Below are 19,637 nucleotides of genomic sequence, written 5' to 3'. Positions count from 1 at the left end.
CTGGGCGCACAGGCGCGCACGCCTCGGCCATCCGCTGCCGCGGAGAGGGCTGTGTGAACGGCCGATCCCCCCGCCCCTCCCGAGCCCTTCGGCGGCAGGAGCCGCTTGGGAAGCCGGAGGCTTGCTCGCCGCTAACGCGGTGTTTTTTCCCCTTTTCTCTGCAGGTGCTGGTGCAGGAGCTGGAGCAGCACCAGGTCTGTGTGGGCTCTGATGAAATCGTTCTTCCTGCTGTACTCAAAAGTTTCCTTTACAAGTCATTCAAGTTTCTTCCACTTTACTGTCTCAACTTTTTCCCCTGAACACACGTTGCTTTGGATGTGATCGGTTCCTCTGTAACCACTCCGTTTTCTTTTTTTTTTTTTCTTTTCTTCATATAGTTGCTTCCTAAAAGGTTGGATTGGCAAGGAAATGAGCATTATAGAAGTTACGAAGAATTGGTGAGACTTTTTTTTTTTCTTAAACTTTCAATTAGGATGATAACATCGATGTTAGACCCTTTACCTTTAAAAGTAGGCCCAAAGCTTTACCTTCCAGTTTCATTCCGGCTCTCTTAAGACATTGGAGTTATTTTGGAAAGGGCCTTTAATTTCTTTACATTAGACTACCAAAAACACAAGTGGTGTTTTAAATTGAGGATATTGTTTACATAGCAGAGGTGGAGCTTGGCGTTCTGCATTGGTAGATGCCACTGCCTACATATAGGGGAGAGCCAATCTGAGGCAAGGTTTCATTTCAGAGTTTCATGAGCAAGTTTGTTAAGCGTGTTTTGATTTGACGGTATTTATTTTCTGGTTGGCTTCCTTCATCAGTCCCCTTCAACAGATTAGGAAATGAAATCGCTGTTCAGAAATCAAGGGTTGGCAGTTCTGGTGCCTATGAGCAAGCTCTTTATCTCTGGCTACTTGCTGGTCATAGCTTTGTTTCTAAATATTAGGAAGATATGAGTGATCTCTGAACAGCGTGTGCTTTATGCCTTCTACGGCTGATGTTTTTTGCTCTAAATGTTTTAACTTATATCTGTTTCAGAATAGAAAGCTTGCTTTCTCTTGCTTTTTTATTTTACTGCTTCTTACATGGCAAAGTGTATTTGGCAGTTGAATCTTGTGTGGCCTGATGGTGCCTGAGCAGTGTGGCTTTATCCTGCTTTATTGTAGTTGATCTTGTTTTCTTCAAACAGATATTTATTCTTGCTTTCACTGCCTCCCCCCCCCCCGCCTAAGATTCAGATACTCTAGGTTAATAGACTGACTTCTTGCTTACCCATCGGTTTGTCTATTATTATAGTTAAATCCTCTGCTCTCTCTTGTGCAACACTTGAAAATCTTAGAATGATATTTGCATACAGAAGGAAAGAAATTTTGTTTAAAACATTTTCTTTAAGTGCTTCATTATTTAAGTGCTGCTTAAAATGATAAACTGGATTCCATTTCTTCTGCTTGTCAGTGTGGTCAGTTGAGCAAAAGAGGTTTTAAATTAATGCTTTAAGTCACTAAAAAGCCTAGGCTTGCTAAACAGGAATACTTTCAAGCTCTGACTTGAGTTTAGCAAACATGGAAATAGTATTAAATTTAAAATGGATTGTTTGGGGTTTTTTGGTTGGTTGGGTTTTCTTGACCTCAGTTCTGCTGGCAAAAAGTGGTGTTGGGAGATGTCACATGTGGATTCTTCTGACTACAATGCGGTTTTTTTATCTGTGTTTATTATGCATGTACAGTTGTCAGATTAATTCTTTAATATATGCTGCTTCTACCTCTTTTTCTTACACAATTTAAAATAAATCTCTACACAGGGTAATAGTGTTTCAGAATATCCAAATTAATCTTCTGAAGGTTTTAGTTTCTGCTTTTAAGGGGCTTTAGGAACCTCTTGTCCCATTGATCTTACTCTGAATTTGCAGAGACGACATGCGATCATGTGGTGCAATTATTTCTCTTCCTCTTTGTTCATCGTAGAATTGGAGCAAGATTTTAAAATGTGTTCTTTCCAAAATCTGAGTAAAACTGCTTTAAAAGGAAATGAATTGCAAGGTTTTTGTATGCATGCTTCTATCAGGGGTTGCATTTGGAACATATACTTCCTGATGATGGCATGCAAACAAAATGGTTTATAATGCTTAGTGTAAAGTATGCTGAGCTTTTTGTCCTGAATGTCATGGCTGGTACTGCTCTATACCAATTCAAGAGGAAAAATTTATAAAGAAATTATGAAAAAGTAATTTTGTAATCTTTGGACTACGAAATATATTTCTCATAATCAGCCTCAAGCATCTGATGAGCTGATTTGCTTGGATATAGTTGACTGTGTGGTAATGTCAACTGTTTTACTGATGTTGCCACCTCCCTGCCCCCTCAGGAATGTAGCCTGTACCCCCGCAAGTTTTGTACGTTACTTGGATTTTTATTATTAAACAAGTTTTAGGTTATAGCTTAAATCATATATTCTCAATACTCAGTGTGCATTTGGACAACTTTTTGTTGAACAGATCTTACTTACATGACAGCATGTGGTATTTTTGTTCCCACTGTTCTGATGATGAGATCAGCCTTGTCAGGACTTTCCTCATCCAAGTTCTGTCAGTAGGCTAAGAGAACAGCATCATAAGCATGAGCTAGTTCTGCCTGTGTTCTGAGCTACGTGGGCAAGAGGCCACATACCTGTGTTGGTGTGGCACTGCCTCTGCTGGATGTTTTGGCTGGGAATAGTCTGGCTGCTGAAGTAGCAGTGTGGCTTCTGCATCTAACTGGTTTTCACGTGGCCAGGTCAGAGAGTTGAGTTAAGCATGGGGCTGTTTGTGCCTGCTGATTCAGGCCTCCCAAATAGTTTAGCTTTATCATTCTGATGATTTGGTTTACTTGAACCTGTGTAAACTCTACTTCGCCTATTTAACTTAGGCATTGTTGTGATTGACTTTATAGTTAGATAAGTGTTGTGTTTTTTTTTTTATTGAACTCTCAGAAAGGAGAGATTGAAAAATAATCAAAAACCACACACAGCTGTTCTTGACTGCGACATCTTGAGTGATGTGGGGGTGTATTTTTTTAGATTGTTAGATGTAGATAGTATGGGATCTTTCCTGAATGAATGGATGACTGTTTTGATCCTTTTGGTTTAAGGAAGTAGGGCAGTCTTATGCTATGTAGTACTGGTTCTTCAAGGAAACTGTTTCCAGAGAGATTGTATTCCAACCTACTACTTTGCAGTTTGCTGAACAAGTACTGTGCGACTGAAGTACTAGCTGCATAAATTCTTGTGCTTGATTGCAACAAAATTCTCCGTGATCTTGAGTTATGAGGGTTTGAATTTTATTTTTAATGAAAATAATTGAGTCACTTGGGCTAAGACACTCATCGTAGGGTGCCACACAGATGCGTGCCATACGTGTGAATATTGCAGACTTTCAGTAGTAAAATACTGATGTCCAGTAAGTAATTTTACTGCAGTTATTTTTACTACAGCTCTCCTGTTCTTGGAGAGCACTCGCTGAATTTACTAGATCAGAGCTTAACAGAATTGATATTGTTTTGTAAGTGAACTTAAAAATACTTAAACAACCTTTAATAAACCAGTGAATCTTGATGCTTTTAAATTCTTCTGTTCTGCATGTACCATACATATATTTTCAAAACTTCAATTTTTGTCAGGTGCTGTCCAACAAACATGTGGCTCCAGACCATTTGTTACAAATTTGCAAGCGCATTGGCCCTATCCTGGATAAGGAGATACCACCCAGCATTTCGAGAGTGAATTCCTTACTTGGTGCAGGGAGACAGTCATTGTTACGTACAGCAAAAGGTATGGTTCGTTTCCTATTATTTGAAATGGGTATGATACATTTTTATAAGTGTATGGTGGAGACTTTTGGAATACTTAAAAGCGGTGAGCTTTTGCCGAAATTGACCCCCTTTTCTTCTGTACTGTCTTTAATCAACCAAAACAGCAGTGATCCGTGTATTAATGGCATAACTATATATTGGTTGTTGTGAAGAGGTTTTAAGTTGCATCACAGGAATTATTGTTTCTGAGTGCTGAGGCTGCTGAACATGGCCAGTTTTCAGTGTTACTGGAATATAATGAATCATCAGGACATAGGTGCTACTTCTCTACCATCTCCCAACACTCAGTGCAAACGTGAGACAGTAAGACCAGTTTCCTGAAACTTTTCTTGGTTAATGCAGATGGCATCAAAATTAGTACTTGTGAGTTCTGTACATAGCAGGAAGAAAGTCCTTTCCTGTAACTTAAAGAGAATGATGGGCAATGCATGAGCACATGCTTTATTTGATAGAGTTGATCTTTGCTTTAGACTTCTCTCTTTGAAATTTTCTGGGAGGGAGGTGTTCATGTGTTTGTGTGAAGTTCTGTTGAGCAGCTATATGCTGTGATGTGGGACTGGTTTATGGGATACTGTTGTGTTTCTAGTTATCTGTTCTATGTGCTTTGAAGGATGCACACTGAATGCCAGTGTTCTGTCCTGAAAATCAGGATTGCAAAATCAGGGTTTGCAATTGACACGCTCGCGATGTGTCAAAATAACTGTCAGTATGGGAATTTTTTTAAGAATCATGGAATTGTCAGGTTGGAAGGGACCTCTTGAGATCATCTGGTTAAATAATTTCATACTAATAAATATTTATAATAATTATGGATATATATTCATGAAAATGTTAAAAATCTTAAATGCACTGAGAAAGCATGACAAATTCAGTTGAAAAGTTAATTTTGTGTTGCGGAAACTGCAGGGGCATCACCATTTAGGAGTAATTCCAAAGTTTGGTGGTTGGTTGTGTTGTACTTTTTTTTCCTCCTGCTGTTACTATATTAAACAGATTTTTCTCTCCTCTGATGCTATACTGTTCATGAAAGTTTTCAGGCGTTTGGTGTTCCTGGTTTTTTAGTTGTTTCGTTTACAGTGTTTGAGACCACCTGTAGATACGTTTTTTACCATGTTTTGGAACTGCATTGGTGTTTTTGACATGTACTTATGACAAGCTTCAACCAGTTGGTTTTAAAGATTGCAGGAACACTGTTTGGAAGGGCTCTGCGTTTGCTGCTCTTCATAGAGGAAGACCTCCTGAAATTCCTGTGAACTATGGCACACCACCAAATCTTGGTAAGCTCTTTTCAACATTCATCACTGCCACTATGAGCGTAAAATGTGTCTCTCGATATTGGCCTTGCTATGACGCTGGAAACTGCACCACAGAGCTGCATCTGGAGGCTTATCTGGAGAGCTTCATATGACTGCACTGGAGTTATGTATTGGGTACAAAGGTCTGCTTATAGCACTAGTGAGACAGTAGCCTCCAGATGACCTCTTTTTCTTCTATAAAGCCCCTGTATTAAGTCGATAAACGTACAGAAAATACAAATCATTCTGCTTTAGACAGACTCTTGTATGATTTGAAGTATAGAAAGCCATAGAAAATAAAGTTAACATTTAACACTTCTAATTTAGACATTGAAGTTTTGATTGGAGCCAGTGTAAAACACTGTCTTGGTTTTATACATAGAAAAAATTGCAAACACAAAAAAAAACTGACCTTATGAAACCTGAAAGTCACTTTTAGTAAGTCCTAAAGTAATATACTGATGGAAGTTAAATAAACTGGTGTTTTAGAATAGACCTGTTTTAAACATCAATACATTCATTCTTTGATTTCCTTGTGTTCTAGTGGAAGTACATCGAGCAAAACAATTAACAGGGTATGCAAAGTTCAGTACTTCATTTCCAGGAAGTATGTATCAGCATATCAAGATGCACAGACGGATTCTTGGCCATCTTTCTTCCGTATATTGTGTTGCGTTCGATAGGACTGGACACAGAATTTTTACTGTGAGTTGATGAAATAGATCCATATCTGAATATAGTTCTAGATGGATGCAAGGAAAAGAACTTTGAAATGCATGTTATGCCAAAACTTCTGGAGGTGGATATTGGTGCTTAAGTAGAACAATTTGATGTAATTAAAGGTCAGAAGCATGTAAGAAATTGTTATACTTAGTATCTGATCAGGTGTTGACATTGATGTAGGAGTTTTATTCAGTGATGTAGTTTGATGTTAAGCATGTTTCATGTTCTTTATGAAGTGGCAGAGGAGAAACTGCTTTTACAGAACAGTACTTTCATTGGCCCTTGCCATTACAGTAAGGAATCCCCTCAAACTTACTCCAGACTTTTTGCATTATATGGTATAGACCTGTGGTGATTGCAGTGTAATCCTGAACCATAAGTGAATGTTTTGGATTTTTTTAATATTGGTCGTATGACTTTATTTCATTCAGCTTAAGTAGCATATGTATTTTTAAATAAAAGTGTAATTTGCTAAGCTGTGGAAAAACATAGTTAGGTTCTTTAAAGGAAAGCTACAACCTTTATCCTGAATGTCTTTGAAAATCTTTGCTGAACATAATAAATATTTCTTTCCAGGGCTCAGATGACTGTTTGGTAAAGATTTGGTCCACTCATAATGGCAGGTTATTTGCCACGTTACGAGGACATTCAGCAGAGATTTCCGATATGGCTGTCAATTATGAAAACACTATGATTGCAGCTGGCAGCTGTGATAAAATGATCAGAGTGTGGTGTCTGAGAACTTGTGCACCAGTTGCAGTCCTCCATGGACACACAGGGTCCATTACCTCGTTACAGGTATGTTGTTTTGTTGGGGTTTTTTTAAGTGTTTTTACATAATGAAGCACAAATAATGTGGATGGGTTGTAAGAAGCAGCCAGTCCACACAACTCACAAGTTTCGCTTGACAGCATGGTATGGAAATTTGAAGGTGCTGTAATCAAATAATAGAAAACAAGAAATAATTTGGAAAAAAAAAAAAGATGCTGTTGCACCTGATCTGAAAAGTTAAGAGTCGGCTTTAGTAGTAGGATTTAGATTGATGGGATACCCTAAGAATAGCTAGGTAGGAAATAGCCAGTTTCCTTGGTTGCTTATTGAAAGTGAGAAACACAGTTACATGAGTGCTCTACACCAATAGAGCCTTCTATCTGTGTTTTAACTTTGTGATAGTCCTTTGGATTCAGTCTCGTTTTTGCCTTTGTAATTCCTTGTTTAACAGGTAAACCAGTAGCTCATTATCCAGATTTGCTGTGTTTGCCAGTGAGACAAACAGACTTATGTTGACGGGTGAAGGATGGCTACCTGCCAGCTTGTGAAGTTCAATAAAAAAAGTGATTTTTGCAGTTTTCTCAAAAATGCTGCCTCCGAGAGTAATCTTCATATTTGCAAAGTTTCTGTGGCATTCATTGCATTTTTTTGTTTGTTTTTTTAATGGCAAAGCACTTACTAGTGGTGTTTCTTTTACTGTAGTACAGTGGATTTTTTTTTTGTTTAATCGTGCTTAATAATACTATAATTGCAATTATATACATATCTTAATAATATGCATGTTTATAATCCATGTCTTAAAGAAGTATGTATGAGGACCTACTATAAATTCATATGTGATGCTGGGTTACACATACTTAGAACTGATGCTCTGCTTAATTATAGAATTTAAAAAGTAAGCCTGTGTAGTGAAACTTCCTTCCATTTTTTTTTTTTCTTTTCAGTCTGCTCTGCTCGTTACTTCATTCATTGACAAAATTCTCAGTGAATGATTGTGGTTAGTTAAGACTTCAAAAACAAAACAGTGAATGATTGTGGTTAGTTAAGACTTCAAAAACAAAACAGTGAATGAATTGGTTTTATGTAATGCACTAATTGAAATATCAACCACAAACTTATATTTTAAAATATAAGAGATGTTGTTTTGTAAACATGAAAAATGACTGTTATCAACAATGCTTTAGCAGTTTTAGTTGAAAAATCCAAAGTAAGACAAGGTTAAAACATAATGTTTTTGGAAGTTCATAACCAGTTTTTAAATCTCTCTTTTTATGTGTGTCTGATTTTACTTTCTTCTCTTTAGTTTAGTCCAATGGTGAAAGGCTCCATGCGATACATGGTCTCTACTGGTGCAGATGGAACTGTTTGCTTTTGGCAATGGGATACAGATTCCATGAAATTCAAGTACGTAGATGGATTGCTGATTAGCTCTATGCTATGCTATGCTTGATTAAAATAAGTTGAGTGCTTTTAATTAGCTAAAAAAGTTTGGTTTTTTTTGCGATAATAAAATGTTGTGGAAATAATCTATTTTGTAGTTATTTTAAAGCACTATCATTAACTATATCCTTTACAAATGTATGTTATTCTTTTATCCTGGGAGGTAAGTTGGGAAATGTATTAACTTCTTACTACAGTAAAAGTACGAATGTAGCACAACTCAAATTGCTGCAAGCATAAATATGTTGGAACAGTATAATAAAAGTTTTTGGTTTATGTTGAGTTTTCAACAGTCCTGTAGTTTTAAGATATCTCTTACAGAACTTCCATACAGAGTATGTTCAGGATAGTTGTTAAACATTGTGTGTGTGTTTGCTGTTTATCTGTACAAAAAAACCCCCTAAATTATTACCAGAAAGAAGAGACCTGGGATGATCAGTCTGTGTCTAGTGTTGTGCTGTATAATGGTAGTTGGTATAATATGATCCATTTTACATTAGAGCAGCTATTAAAAAAAAATAAAAATCAGTACTTTAGAAAGCAGAAGGTCGTTTTGCATTTGAATTCAAACGTGTGATCTTAAGGTAGTAGAATCGTAGCAAAAGCTTTCAAAGGCATAGTTTCATCTGAAGAATCTTTTAGTGATGTAAGCTACAGGAGGAGAGTGTTACTGAATCCTTAATTATTCTCCTTCTAAAAATAATTTGGAGAACTATCTGAGATGTAAACACTGTTTAGATTAGTTTAAGCATGGACGTAAATTGGTTTAAGCATTGGTACGTCTCAAAGCAGCATTCTTAGGGTTTGAATCTCTGTACTGTGTATCATACAAACATGAGAAATATTCTTATACTGAAAGTCTCAACATTTCCTTTGATAAACAGAAAACACTTGAGCAGAAAAGCAGTAGAACAATGCTTGTAAGTGGCACAGTTTGCTGGGTTTCTTCTTGATGTAGATCTTAGTAGGTACTTTCTGTGAGATTATGGCCATGTCAACTGGAAGAGTGTATACATGGCTTGCCGAACAGGAAGCCAGTCTTCTAAATCACTATGTGCACAGTGTTGCAGAAGTTTATTTACTTCTGTAAAATTGTATGATTTTGCACAGCTTTCTGCAGTAATGGTATTTGGTAGACCTTATTTCATGTACCGTTGGGTTGTAATGTGAGGGCAAGAGTTCAGTACTTCGTGGATATGTTATTGAGGGGGTAAATCATACTTACTGAAGGATGAGGGAGAATAAGTGTTCTTTGATGTGTCATGTTATCCTTGCTAGGTAGTAGCATCTTGCAGAAAAAGTCATAAGCTGTGTGGGCTTCAAATATCATTTGTATATGTGTGCACAGTAATATTGAAAAGTAAACCTTATTGCTCATCCTCCTGCACAAGGCTTACAGATGTTACTGTATGTATTTAAGAAGTACCTGTTACTTAGATGTTTGAAGAAACATACCTTTATGTTTTAGAATGTTGATAAAAGCCAAGTTTTGTGTGGCATCTTTTCTTTCTAAGCAATCGGCCAGTGAAATTCACAGAGAAGCCTAGACCAGGGGTTCAGATGCTTTGTTCTTCATTCAGTGTAGGTAAGTCATGCACAAATTGAGTTTAGTGTTGTGATTTCTCTTCTTTTCTCATAGTTATTACAATACTCTGGCTATGGCAGCTTTAAGATACACAACAGTAGTAGCTGTGTAGCAAGTGATTGTATTTGTGCGTGTTGTTACCCTATGACGTAATTAAATAATGTGACTTGCCTTAGCTAACAGTGAAAGACTGTTGAACTAAGCGATACAATTTTTCTTTTGCCATTGGTGATTTACAGAAGCAAAAGTCACCTGATGCTTGTTTACTTTTTATCCATCTTTACTGAATTTTTATTTTTGCTTAACCCCTCAGTAAAATGCCAGGGATTTGCAAAATTCGTTAACCACAGTTAACAACAGTGGCAGTGGTTACTGCTAATAGTAAGAGCTTCTGATTCTGCACCAGCTTTATGCAGGGATAGTGATAAAGATTCCTTCTTTCTTGAGAATCCATAAATGTATCTATAAATGTGCTTCACTCCTGGCTTGTAATTGTCTTTAATTCTAATTATAGGTGTGACTATAAGGCTAGTGGGAAGCTCCTTCGTACTAGACAGCATGAACATTAGAAGAAACTTGGGAATTTCAGAAACAGAATACAAATCAAAAGTGTAGCTTGTTAACGTCATCAGGATATAGTCCTGGGCTGTGTTTGGATTTGGGGGTTTTGTTTGTTTGTTTGGGGTTTTTTTTGACAGCCCTTACAGGTGTCAAGAGACAGATCTTAATATTGCTGCCACCACAGGTAAATATTGGTGTACTTACACTGGTTTACTTATACTTGTACCCAGCTTTGAAGCAATTCACGTGCCACAAATGAGAGATGCTACAGTGAAAGAGTCAGCTAGATAATTCTAGTGATGACTAGACATATTCCTCATAATAGAAGACTTCTGTGTACAATTATTAGTGTTAGATGCTTCAGTGTTCCCCCTGTTATGTATTTTTAAATCTTTGTAACACTGAGTATGACTGTTTATTTTTACTATGGCTGAGAGAGCTTTCTGGAGCAAGAGAGGGATCTCCTTCCACATCTATATGTCAGTGGCAGAGCTTAAAAAATGTGACACTGTCGGATTCTTTTTTTTTTTTAACTAGGAGAAATATTGGTGATCTGTTTTAATTTCTTGTACAGTAGCTTAATTATCACTTGACTTTTTACAGGTGGTATGTTTTTAGCAACTGGCAGCACTGACCATGTCATCAGGATGTATTTTTTTGGCTCTGAAACACCAGAGAAAATAGCTGAGTTGGAAAGTCATGCTGTAAGTAAGATTGTTAAATCTAATAACTTGCAACTTCAGTACTGCTTTAGGTGACAAGTTAATGTTGTTAGTGGGTTTGTAGCAATGTTCTTTTATTGAATATTTTTGGAACTTAGGCAGAATTTCAGCCAATCATCTCAGTGTGACCTGACAACTTTAAGGGCTGGAATGTATCAAGACGATATTTAGAATTCTGTCTTTTCAACTGGATGTCATGTGTTTCTCTTAATTTTAAAGTGTGTGGTTTGCTCGGTTGCTTCCCTCTGATGCAAGTGCTCCTAGCCACCCACATACTACATGCTGTGTACAGGAAGGAGATAGGCTGAGAATGTGGATTTCATTACTCAAGTTATTTACCGCTTGACACTACCTATGTTAAATCTTCAAATGGGATTGAATTTCCAGAATTTCACTTCTGTTCATCTTGACCTTTACGCACTTGTACAGTGGCTGTGCAAGCTGCTTTATACTTCTGAAGTAGTAAGTCAGCTTGCTGCTTTAGCATTGTTTCGCTGTGTGCTTTATATAATGTGTGTCTACTTGCTTTCTAGGTATAACTGATATTTTTTAGGAAAAGAACTTCTTAGATAAAATACTCTCTCATTTTTTATTTGTGTACCTTAGTCCAGTGGACTCTTGTTTTAGAATCATAGAGTGGTTTGAGTTGGAAGGGACCTCAAAGATCATCTAGTTCCAGCCCCCTCACCATGGGCAGGGAAACCCTCCACTACACCAGGTTGCCCAAAGCCTCATCCAGCCTGGCCTTGAACACTTCCAGGGATGGGGCGTCTACAACTTCTCTGGGCAACCTGTTCCAGTGCCTCACCACCCTCAGAGTGAAAAATTTTTTCCTTGTATCTAATCTAAATCTCTCCTCTTTCAGTTTCAAGCTGTTTCCCCTTGTCCTATCGCTACATATGACCTTGTAGAAAGTCCCTTTCCAGCTTTCCTGTAGGCAGCCCACTTTAAGTACTGGAAGACTGCTATAAGATCACCCCGGAGCCTTCTCTTCTCCAGGCTGAACAGCCCCAACTCTCTCAGCCTGTCTTCATAGCAGAGGTGCTCCAGCCCTTGGATCATCTTCGTGGCCCTCCTCTGGACTCGCTCCAGCAGCTCCATGTCCTTCTTGTGCTGGAGACTCCAGAGCTGAACGCAGTATTCCAGGCGGGGTCTCACAAGAACAGAGTAGAGGGGCAGAATCACCTCCCTCGACCTGCTGGCCACACTCCTTTTGATGCAGCCCAGGATACGATTGGCTTTCTGGGCTGCCAGTGCACATTGCCGGCTCATGTTGAGCTTCTCATCCACCAGCACTCCCAAGTCCTTTTCCTCAGGGCTGCTCTCAATCCATTCTCCGCCCAGCCTATACTTGTGCATGGGATTGCCCCGACCCACGTGCAGGACCTTGCACTTGGCCTTGTTGAACTTCATTAGGTTAAGGAATCTAAGGGAAACTTGGCTTACTTTCATGTGCTGAAGGTCAAGTCATTCTTTTTCAGCACTTGATGCATGAAGAATCTGTAGTTTTACTATAGAGAATTTAGATTTAGTTGAACTCTTAAAGCTCTTTCAAGTGAAGCTCTTGGAATACTCATCGTCTTTTTTTTTATTTGCCTTAATATGTTTTCTCTAATACTGAATCTGACTTTAACCATGTATTTTATAGTGATGAGGCTTGATCGATACGTATTTTCTATATAGAGAAGACTTCCAGCTCTGAAGATAAACTGATCTTAGTATGGTATCTACTTTTCCTGTAGTTTTTATAAAAATAAAACTACAAGATTGAATAACTAAAGGAATGTGTCGGTAAGAGTGGAAACAACAGGTTCCTCTTGATTGTAGTTGGCTTAGGATATTGAAAACATATATTGAAATATGAGTTAATTGGCTGCCAAGTAATTAATGGACAGTTATTTCATCTGCGAATCCTTCATATTTAATTGGGATTTTTTAAAAAACTTACATTTTAAATGCATTAATAGTTAGTGATTTCTAGTAAGTATTTGTGGGACTTGGTTCACCTTGCAATTAAAATCATTAGAAATTATACAACATGCAGCTTTTTCCATTGTTTCAAGTTTTACTAAACTCAGATTTGTCAAAAGCATATTTCCTGTTTAAAAATATAATTTCTAACAAACTCTACTTTTTCTTGCAGGACAAAGTTGACAGCATTCAGTTTTCTAACAATGGTGATAGGTATGTTGAAGGTTGCTCAAATGTGAAAAGAGTATGTTATTTTGGAATTAAGAATGTGTTATTGTTCTCACCTGCAGATTTCCAGTAAGAAAATTCTGCTTATTTAGAACTCAAAGGAGAAATACAGACTAATCTAGGAGAGCATAAGTTAATTTTTAGCTGTCTGTCTCAGCTGTTAATCCCTATTAAATGATATCTTTGAACTGGCTGGATTTGTATTTAGCTAGAGGAATACTACCGGTTTTTAACATAGCCAGTGTATTCATGGCTTTGTAAACCTCCTCTTCCCCCTCCTTTACTTTCAATTTCAGCAAGTATTGGATCAAAATAGGAAATGGGAAAATGCAATGCAAATGGTTTAAAATAAGTTTTGGGTTTTTTTTTCCTCTAAGGAAATAAATTTAGCAAAATTTTACGGTCGATTTGGGGGGAGGAAGGGAAGCGTTGTGTAAGTTCTATTTGTAAAACTTCACCCATACTTCTAGTACAGAATGGAATCAAAATTGATCTCTGGCCTATCATTAATGAAGATGTGGATTTTAACCTTCAGAGCAGACTTACATCTGCAACCATGAGTTGCAGCTTTATTTTTATGGGTTTTTTTTCTCTTCTTGAAAGCCAAGTAACTGTGATTAAGAACGCTAATAATCTACATTCCGTTTGGAAGTTGTAGTTGTCTTTTAAATGGGTTTCTCTGCAATTATACTTGTCTTCAAGGCCATCATGTTGCAATATTCCGTACGTGTTGCCTGCATGGATTACTTTTCAAGGCAGTACGGGGAAAAAAAAAATGCAAAACTTGTGCTGTTTTGCTTGGTGACACTTTCTATGGAAGATGTTTAAGATTTATAGTTATTATTAAAATGAATCATAGCAAATTAGAGCACAGTCATAATACAGCTAGCATGTAAACTTTTCTGTGGGAGGTGTGTCAGCTCTCTCTCAGGGTTGTGATTCATGGACTAGAGAGATTACCTTTCGATGTGTTAAAATGTTTCAGTTCCTTTCTTCAGGAATTTTCATTCTCCTGTATTGATAGTTCAGCAGTTCATGAAATGGAAGCCTGAACTGCTGTGGTTTGTGCCCTGGTATCCTAAAGTAAACCACTGGTGGTCTTCTCTTTTATGCACAGTTGTGGGGTGGAAACATCTCGGGGCTTGCTGTGCTGATCTGTTCTTGCCTTCACTTCAGTATCTGATACTGTGTAGTTTCAGAATGGGTTATTTAAAATACTTCATTAAAGTATTGTAATTGAGAAGGAGTTGAAGATGAAGTTGTGAATTGCGTCGTGGTTTTGCCCAGCCGGCAACTAAAGGCCACACAGCGGCTCGCTCACCTTCGCCCATCCCTGGGGATGGGGAAGAGAATTAAAGGGGAAAAGGGAGAGACACCTGTGGGTTGAAATAAGAACAATTTAATATTATTACTATTAATATATGAATATATACATATGTATAATGATAACAACATACAAACAAGTGATGCACAGTGTAATTGCTCACCACTTGGTGACCAAGACCTGTCCCTTCCCAGACTAATGATCCTGAAATAGATAAGTCCTGACGCCACAATCCCGGATGAGCAAGAGGCCCAAAAAAGAGAATGAGAGAGAGAGAGCACTCCAGAGTGAGAGCTCCCGGAAGAGCAAAGGCTCTTCTTTCTGCTTAACCCTCATCTTACACTGGGCATGATGCTGCATGATATGGAATACTCCATTGGCCAATTTGGCCCTCAATCCTAAGTCTAAGTTCAAATCATAAGGGGGGTTGTGGCCCCTTTGTCCCGGCCATGCTCCCCCCCAGCCTGTTGTGCTCCTGCACACTGGCAGCAACATGAGAAGCTGAAAAGTCATTGATGTTTCAGTGCCAACTATAAACATCAGTGTGCTATCAGCGTTCTTCTCATAGTGAATCCCAGACTAAAACCAGAACACAGAGCTCTTCTAGCTGCCAAAAAGAACAACTAACTGTCCCAGATGGAACCAGAGCAAATGAGTTTAACTTTGGAACTTGCTTCTCTCTTCTGTGTGTTTCGGCAACTTTATTAAGTTTTTCAGTTCAGAAAAACTCTCTTTCCTGGGCTTCTGGAAAGAAAATTAATAGACAGGTAACTGTAAAGCATTCTCTTGCACGCAAATTGAAGTTTTCACTTCTATCAGTCTTTCATTGTAGTGTTCTACATTGAGGTGGTGTGTAACTCTGAATATGCTTTAAAGCACGTTCTTTTGAAGATTAATTAATTGTCTTTTAAAATTTCTTCAAGGTTCATAAGTGGCAGTAGAGATGGAACAGCTCGAATCTGGCGTTTTGAGCAAGCAGAATGGAGGAGTATTTTGTTGGATATGTCCGATAAATTACCAGGGTAGGTGAAGTATTGACTTTTTTTTCACCTGTTGTGTAAAGTCCGAAAGTTTGAAAAACTCTTCAGGCACACTTACTGACAGTCAGACTAGGGCAAGCCTTAGCAATATTATGATCAAGTGGTTTGCTCTTTATGGGGCGTGCAATGAGTGTCTGGTGGTATAGTAACTTGTTAAATTTTAGTCTGCTTGAATCAATGCATAATAAATATTTGTATAGGTTTCAAACATACATTGTGCCAAATTAATTACAATTCCTTTGTTAAGGAAAAAGGTTAACAGAAAATGCAGTAGATCTTCTCTATCTGGATTTTAATCAGACACCTGACATGTCACAGGAGAAACATTTTCTAGATTAGTAAAAATAAGGTAGATAATAACCTCTTTCCAGGAGAGGTCATCACAGTTAATAGGTGGGTTTTATCAAAGACTGATCTTGCTGACTATTTTTATTGATTCTTTCGTGCTTTTTTAGAAGTGTATTAATGAAATGTGCTGGTGACACACAGTTTGAATAGTGTCATTACAGATGAAGATCAGGGTATTACATGGCACTGGTTAAACCTGAAGGGTGGATGATTTGCAGTAGTACAGAATGCTCAGTCAGTGACACGAAGCATTGCAGGTGATTAAATGCAGGGAGGAACAAACACAAAAAACAAACCTTGGGTATACTAGTTGATTGGACGGTGATTGCAAGCTCTTCTTGTGATGCAGCCATGAAAAAAATGTTATTTTCCTAAGAAAGGAGGAGGTATTAATATTTGAGATTTGACTGTGATATCTTTCTGGGTTAATGTGTACAATTATAGTTGTGTATAATTGAGAGAGACCTTTTATAAGAGGCTACTAGTTCATAGAATCATAGAATGGTTTGGGTTGGAAGGGATCTTAAAGATCATCTAATTGCAACTCCCCTGCCATGGCCAGGGACACCTTCCACTAGATCAAGTTTCTCAAAGCCTCATCCAACCTGGCCTTGAACACCTCCAGGGTTGGGATATCCACAACTTCTCTGGGCAGCCTGTTCCAGTATTTCACCACTGGCATTGTAAAAAATGTCTTCCTTGTATCTAATCAAAATCTGCCCTCTTTCAATTTAAAGCCATTGCCCCTTGTCGTATCGCTACACGTCCTTGTAAAAAATCCCTCTCCAGCTTTCTTGTAGGCCCCCTTTGTGTACTGGAAGGCTGCTAGAAGGTCTCTGTGGAGCCTTCTCTTCTCCAGGTTGAACAGCCCCAACTCTCTGAGCCTGTCTTCACAGGAGAGGTGCTCCCGCCCTCAGATCACCTTTGTGGCCCTCCTCTGGACTTGCTCCAACAACTCCATGGCCTGCTTATGTTGAGGGCCTCAGAGCTGGACACAGTACTCGAGGTGGGGTCTCAGAGGGGCAGAATCACTTCCCTTGACCTGCTGGCCACGCTTCTTTTGATGCAGCCCAGGATACAGTTGGCTTTCTGGGCTGCCAGCGCACATTGCTGAATTGAATTGAGCTTCTCATCAATCAGCACCCTTAAGTTCTTCTCTTCAGGGCGGCTCTCAATCTGTTCTCCACCCAGCCTGTACTTGTGCGTGGGATTGCCCTGACCCATGTGCAGGACCTTGCACTTGGCCTTGTTGAACTTCATGAGGTTCACACAAGCCCACCTTTCTAGCCTGTGAAGTTCCCTCTGGATGGCATCCCTTCCCTCCAGCATGTCCACAACACCACACAGCTTGGTGTCATCTGCAAACTTGCTGAGGGTGCACTCGATCCCACTGTCTATGTTGCCAACAAAGACTTTAAACAGCTCCTGCCCCAATACTGACCTCTGAGGAACACCACTCATCACTGGTCTCCACTTGAACATTGAGCCACTGACTGCAACTCTCTCAGTGCGACCATCCAGCCAATTTCTTATCCACCGAGTGGTCCATCCGTCAAATCCATGTCTCTCCAGTTTACAGACAAGGATGTCATGTGGGACAGTGTCAAATGCTTTGCACAAGTCCAAGTGGATGACATCAGTTGCTCTTCCTTTATCCACCAGAGCTGTAACCCCATTGTAGAAGGCCACCAAATCAGTCAGGAGGATTTGCCCTTAGTGAAGCCATGCTGGCTGTCACCAGTCATCTCCTCATTGTCCATGTGCCTTAGCATCGTTTCCAGGAGGATCTGCTCCATTATCTTGCCACGCAAAGGAGAGAGACTGACTGCTCTGTAGTTCCCTGAGTACCTCAGCCTTCTCCATATCCCAGGTAACCACATGTTCCAGTGCCTTCCAGAGAGGACTCACATTCTTCCTAGTCCTCCTTTTATCACTGACAGACCTATAGAAGCTTTTCTTGTTGCCGTTAATGTCCCAAATTTAATTCCATCAGGGCTTTAGCTTTCCTAACCAGATCCCTGCTGCTCGGACAGTTTCTCTGTATTCCTCCCAGGCTACTTGTCCTTGCTTCTCCCCTGTCGGCTTCCTTCTTGTGTTTCAGTTTGTCCAGGACTTCCTTGTTCATCCATACAGGCCTCTTGATATTTTTTTCCTGACTTCTTCTTTGCTGGGATACACTGCCTCTGAGCTTGGAGGAGGTGATCCTTGAATATTAACCAGCTTTCTTGGGCCCCTCTTCCCTCCAGGGCTTTATCCCATGGTACTTGACGAAGCAGATCTCTGAAGAGGCTGAAGTCCTCTTTCCTGAAGTTCAGGGCAGTGAGCTTGCTGAGCACCCTCCTCACTGCCCTGAGGATCTTGAACTCCATTTCATGGTCACTACAGCCAAGGCTGCCCTTGAGCTTCACATTCCCCACCAGCCCCACCTTTTTGGTGAGAACAAGGTCCAGCATAGCACCTCTCCTTGTTGTTTGCTCTAGCACTTGGAGAAGAAAGTTATCATCAATGCATTCCAGGAACCTCCAGGACTGCTTATATCCTGCTTTGTTGTCCCTCCAACAGATATTGGGGTGGCTGAAGTTCCCCATGAGAACCAGGGCTCGTGAACGTGAGTCTGCTCCTGTCTATCTGTAGAAGGCCTCATCTGCTTAGTGCTCCTGGTCAGGTGGCCTGTAGCAGACCCCCACTCTAATGTCACCTGTCCCTGCCCTTCCTTTAATCCTGACCCATAAGCTCTTAGTTGGCTCCTCATCCATCCCCAGGCAGAGCTCCATGCACTCCAGCTGGTCCTTGACATAGAGGGCGACACATCCTCCTCGTCACCCCTGCTTGTCCTTCCTAAAGAGCCTATATCTTTCCATTCTGACACTCCAGTCATAGGATTCATCCCACCACGTCTCCATGATGCCAATAAGATCATAGCCCTGTTGATATGGAATATAGATAATATTGCGTGAAGGTATGTTTCAGAGACAGCCAGTTCCTTCAGTTTACTAAGATGCTGAGAGGGAGTGTTACGGTATCCTATAAATGCTTTTTGGGGAGAGAAACAAGGAAATAGACAAGAGGTTAATGCAAAATCTTATCTTTCATATGTTTATGTTGGGAATCGGAAAAAAATGCGTAGTAAATGTAGAGGTTAGATTCTGAAACAGAGTTAATTGGAAAACTCTTGACTTTTAAAAGTCTGAATTTTTAAAGGAATTATGTTAGGACTCTAATTGTAGAAGAGGCAAGACTCCAGGGAAAAGGAAAGCCTTTTTGCCTTGCATCTCAAATGGAAGGAGGTTATCATGCCTTATGGAATAGGTATGCTAGAAATCCAGATTTGCTTTATAGTTGATTGCTCCAAAAAGTTTCAAAACATATTTCTTAACTTGCTTTCCCTTGTCTGATTATTAACATGGGAATACAGGTTATTTTTCTATATTTCAAAATTGAAATGAGCTAATTAAAATATCTCATGCCTGGTCAACTCTTTAAAATAGTGACACATGTTCAGAAGAAGACAAATTTATGAAGCCTAAAGTAACCATGATAGCTTGGAACCAAAATGATAACTATGTTGTTACGGCTGTGAATAATCATCTGCTCAAAGTTTGGAATTCCAGTACAGGACAATTGCTTCATGACTTGGTGGTACGTAGTTTTACTTGGTTTTTGAAGTAGATGATCTTCCTAGAATTACAATGGCTTGCGCATGCTGAGTTTATAACTAGATCTGATTTGTCTTGAAAGCTCTGTATGAATGATAAAGCAAGGGTAGTGTTTCTTGGATTATTTTTTTTAACCAAAA

General features: G+C 39.2%; 1 protein-coding gene across 2 annotated transcripts in view; it reads left to right on the top strand.

Annotated features, from left to right (window-relative positions):
* Nucleotides 1-19,637, top strand: part of BRWD1 (bromodomain and WD repeat domain containing 1) — a 67,291-nt gene that overhangs the window by 334 nt on the left and 47,320 nt on the right. The window contains exons 3-14 of one of the 2 annotated variants that reach the window (XM_086618249.1): nucleotides 165-194; nucleotides 378-437; nucleotides 3,642-3,792; nucleotides 5,012-5,110; nucleotides 5,673-5,833; nucleotides 6,428-6,649; nucleotides 7,926-8,026; nucleotides 9,577-9,647; nucleotides 10,812-10,912; nucleotides 13,074-13,114; nucleotides 15,377-15,475; nucleotides 19,330-19,480. In XM_086618249.1, coding sequence (XP_086474375.1) covers nucleotides 165-194; nucleotides 378-437; nucleotides 3,642-3,792; nucleotides 5,012-5,110; nucleotides 5,673-5,833; nucleotides 6,428-6,649; nucleotides 7,926-8,026; nucleotides 9,577-9,647; nucleotides 10,812-10,912; nucleotides 13,074-13,114; nucleotides 15,377-15,475; nucleotides 19,330-19,480 — 1,287 coding nt within the window. Of the gene's footprint in view, nucleotides 1-164; nucleotides 195-377; nucleotides 438-3,641; nucleotides 3,793-5,011; nucleotides 5,111-5,672; nucleotides 5,834-6,427; nucleotides 6,650-7,925; nucleotides 8,027-9,576; nucleotides 9,648-10,811; nucleotides 10,913-13,073; nucleotides 13,115-15,376; nucleotides 15,476-19,329; nucleotides 19,481-19,637 lie in introns of those variants that run through there. The other variant, XM_086618258.1, reaches the window with a different exon arrangement.

Source organism: Tauraco erythrolophus, chromosome 1 (assembly GCF_009769465.1).
Source record: "Tauraco erythrolophus isolate bTauEry1 chromosome 1, bTauEry1.pri, whole genome shotgun sequence".
Taxonomy (NCBI): domain Eukaryota; kingdom Metazoa; phylum Chordata; class Aves; order Musophagiformes; family Musophagidae; genus Tauraco; species Tauraco erythrolophus.
Note: the sequence above shows the minus strand (reverse complement) of the source record. Positions and strands in the feature narration are given on the sequence as shown.